General features: G+C 37.3%; 1 protein-coding gene across 2 annotated transcripts; it reads left to right on the top strand.

Annotated features, from left to right (window-relative positions):
* The first annotated feature begins 262 nt into the window (after nucleotides 1-262).
* Nucleotides 263-3,434, top strand: LOC115992094 (heat stress transcription factor A-4a-like). 2 transcript variants are annotated; one of them, XR_004092417.1, is made up of 3 exons: nucleotides 263-1,215; nucleotides 1,336-2,408; nucleotides 3,177-3,434. XR_004092417.1 is itself a non-coding variant. In XM_031116147.1 (2 exons), exons 1-2 carry the CDS (start codon nucleotides 1,000-1,002, stop codon nucleotides 2,296-2,298), a joined length of 1,179 nt encoding a protein of 392 aa, XP_030972007.1. In that variant the 5' UTR covers nucleotides 263-999; the 3' UTR covers nucleotides 2,299-2,595. The 2 variants fall into 2 exon arrangements, 1 of the variants encoding a protein (XP_030972007.1); XM_031116147.1 differs by lacking the exon at nucleotides 3,177-3,434 and having other exon boundaries at nucleotides 1,336-2,595.
* The last annotated feature ends 701 nt before the right edge of the window (nucleotides 3,435-4,135 follow it).

Raw genomic sequence — 4,135 nt, forward strand, 5'->3', positions numbered from 1 at the left:
TTTCCAACTTGGTTGGTTCTCTCTATCTTTCACACTCTATCACTTTCATTTCTTAGTTTTAAAAAATGTTTTTTTTTTTTTAATTTTTTTATTATTTTTAACTTTAATAATACACTTACAAAGCTATTTTAAATTTATGTGGGGTTGAAATTTTAATTAGCAAGTTGTTGGGGGTGGTGGTAGTGTTACTTGTGCTCCAAGTTTCGTGATTAGAAATTTATGGAAATTAAAATGCTACAGTTAACGACTCGTCAAAATGGATGAGTATTTCAAACTAATAATAACAGAAAGAGAAATGAAAGTGCTTCCCTGTTTTGTTTGTTTTGGGTGTTTTTATTATTTTTATATATATTTAGAAATAGTATATACATGACCTGCCAACTGTTTCTCTTTCAAAAACTCCGCAATTTTGGCTAAGGGTTTTTGTTCTTTTTGCTTGGGCAAAACGACAACTTGGGTTGAGTTTATCTCTCGATTTCGTCCCTGTTGTCGTTCCGTTTTTTTAGTTCTTGATTCCGCGTGTTACAAGCTTTCTCGGCTGACTTCACTGCCAACTGTGTGTCTCTCGACTTGTTCAGAGGTTATTGTAGCTCAATAAAACCGGTATGGTCTTTTTTATTTTTCAGGTGGATTAATTTAAATAAGGGTTCTGCGTTTTATTGGATTTTGAGAATTTCATTGCGTGGAATTAAGGTTTTTATGATTCAGTGTTTGGTTTCAATTCCAATTGATGTGGGACAAAAAGGGTTATTTTGTGTTGATTGAATTTGAAGCTTGGGGTTAAGATAAAAGGGGTTTTTTTTTTTTTTTGGAAGAAAAATAGGGAGAAAAGGGTTTTTTGCAATTGGGGTTTTGGTTCTGAACATATATGCAAGGAGATTGATTGGGAATTTGGTTTGATTTGAGTGAATTTTTGTGGGTATTGAGTCGGTTGATGACTGGGTTGTGGATTTTGAGTTTTGGGGTTTAAGGTGTGTGAGTGTGAATTGGGAAATTACAATGGATGAAGGTCAGGGCGGTTCGAATTCGTTGCCTCCGTTCCTTACAAAGACGTATGAGATGGTAGATGATCCCTCCACGGATTCAGTTGTGTCGTGGAGCGCAAATAACAAAAGCTTTATTGTGTGGAATCCACCGGAGTTCGCGAGGGATTTGTTGCCAAGGTTCTTTAAGCACAATAACTTCTCAAGCTTCATTAGACAGCTCAATACATATGTAAGCCAATCCATTTTTCACTAGTCTTGTCTGAATATATTGTTTTCATTTTTTATTTTTTTTTGGGTTTTCAGTTATTCTTGTTTAAGTTGAATTGAGTTTTGTTATGTATTTGAACAGGGTTTTAGGAAAATTGATCCGGAACAATGGGAATTTGCGAATGAGGAATTTATAAGAGGCCAGCCACACCTGTTAAAAAACATACACAGACGAAAACCTGTTCATAGCCATTCATTACAGAATTTACAGGGACAAGGGAGTGCTTCTCCTATGTCTGAATCAGAAAGACAGAGTTTGAAGGAGGAGATTGAGGGACTTAAACATGAGAGAGAAAGGCTTCTTTTGGAGTTACAGAGGCATGAAGAGGAGAGGCAAGGATTCGAGATGCAAGTCCAGTTATACAAGGAGCGTTTGCAGCATGTGGAACGCCAGCAACAAAAGATGATGTCTTCTGTAGCTCAAGTCTTGCGGAAACCAGGGCTTCCTTTGAATCTTGTGACACAATTGGAAAATCATGATAGAAAGAGAAGGTTGCCAAGAATCGGTTACATCTATGATGAAGCCAGCATTGAAGATACTCAGATGGGGACTTCCCAAACTGTACCTGGAGAAAGTGGGGTGAGTGCTTGTGCTTTGACATCGAATGTGGAGCCATTTGAGCACGTGCGGTCATCATTGTTTGTTTGGGAGAATCTTCTACGTGATGTTAGTGAAACTGTCATGAAATTTAATTCGAACCCGGATTTAGATGAATCTACTAGTTGTGATGAGAGCCCCACCATATCTTGTGTACAGCTGAATGTTGATGTCAGGCCTAAATCCCCTGGAATTGACATGAACTCTGAGCCTGCAACTGCTGCTGTGCCGGAGCCCGTTGAGCCCGATGCCTCAAAAGAACAGGGACTTGTTACTACTACTGTGCCAACTGGGGTCAATGATGTATTCTGGGAACAGTTCTTGACTGAGAATCCTGGTGCAGCTGACACACAGGAGGTTCAGTCAGAAAGAAAGGAATCAATGGCAGAAAGAATGAAGCAGGACCTGGTGATGATGACAAATTATAGCAGGGTATCAGGGATGTAAATAACCTTGCCAAGCAGATGGGGGCATCTTACTCCTACAGAGAGAACTTGGTATCAGTTTATTTTTTTCCCGGCTTTTGATGCCCCAGTGGCTCACTTGTAATAATTTAGGTATGAAATGGTTTGTTCTCATTATAAATAGATATCCTTTGTTTATAGTTCATTGTTTTTGGTTCTATATCGACTTGGATAAACTTGCCTGGCTTATCCAGATTTGTTCATTTCAATTATACTTCATCTGATATTGACATTTAACATTGATTTTAGCAGTTTTGTGAACTCTTCTTGTTGACCTCAACATTATGTGAAGGCCATGTATCCTACTTTATAATGCATACACAAAAAACACACATTGACATAGGACTTCCCCTCCCATCTACAAAGCCCAGACTCTAAACCCACCCCACCACTAATACTAATATTCTGCATAACTTTCATACAGTCAACTACTGTGGTTATCTACTGGCTTTTCTGAAAGGTAGATTGCAGGAGGAGTGGGAGATGTTTACCGAGTGACTTTCAACTATAATAGTTGGAATTTTCCCGTTATGTGTTACAGTGGAGATGGAGAGGTGTAATCATGTATTGATTTCTTTTACTGAAGTTTCCATAACATGCTAGGGTGGAGTTGTCTGAAATTAATTGATATGCTATTGTACAACACCTCCCATCCCATTCCATTGACACCCCCCCCCCCCCCCCTCCTTTTTTTTTTCTCAAAAAAAGAAAAAAAGAAAGAGGAATGTGGTAGACTTTCTTTCCCTCTTTAACACTACATAGTTTTGTTATCTTAATAATTCCATATTATTCTGGAACCCATTCTCACCTTTTGCTACATTTGGAGGCTGTTTCACTCGTCATTTCTCATGGATTCTGCAGCTTTTGGAATAAAGCCATGTTGGCTAATGCTGTGGACACAAAAGCACATAAGATATAAGATGGCATGGAATAATGAGCTTGAAAAAGGGTATCTGACATAGTTTTCAGCACCAAAAATAAGAATCTGATATTATGTGTGGCTAAAGATACTGATGTAGAGAAAAGTGCTGATGTTCTTCTTGTTGTATATTCTCGAATATCATGTCCTGGATATGAAGAATCAAGATTTGTGAAGTACCTTAAATCCATTTGATGTCATTGCTATCATGTTGCTAGCCTTAGTCAGGCCTTAGTTAGGCTTGGGAAACTGACCACTATTTCTAGCATACAGTATTGAATCATCTTTCTGTTAGATGTGATGGCATTACATGATCTTCTTTACCACGAGAACCAAGGTAAGAATTCTCATTCCCCAACTTCTTGTAATAATTGAATTATCAAAAATAAAATAAAATATGTGATATCCACAAACTTCTCTTCTCTGAGTTTTTGTGTGAATTATGGCATTGTGCAAAACATGAGTTGATTCAACTGAGGTAATGAAAAAAATGTAGAGGAAGACCAAAAATAATATTAGTAAAAGTAATTAAAAAAGGACATGTTAATTAAGGATGTAACATAAACTATGACTTCAAATAGAATAAAATGGAGGAAAATAATGCACGTGGCTGACTATGACTAAGCGGTTGAGGATATGTAGCCAACCCCAAAAAATTTAGGACTAAGACTTTGTTGTTGTAAACTATTGTGCAAAGAACATACTATGATCATGTGAGAGTGAGGTGGGCTCCGAGGGTCTCTAGTATTTATATTTTGTTAAATCTTTGTCATTTAACATGTTTGATCTTGATTTATAATATTGGCTAACTCCTCAGGTAAATGACAATGTTTTTAATTTGGAAATAAAATGGGGGCTTCCCAATTTAATATGTGATTGCCAAGTGTATGCATGTGCCTTG

The sequence above is a fragment of the Quercus lobata genome, chromosome 5, assembly GCF_001633185.2.
Source record: "Quercus lobata isolate SW786 chromosome 5, ValleyOak3.0 Primary Assembly, whole genome shotgun sequence".
Classification (NCBI taxonomy): Eukaryota; Viridiplantae; Streptophyta; class Magnoliopsida; order Fagales; family Fagaceae; genus Quercus; species Quercus lobata.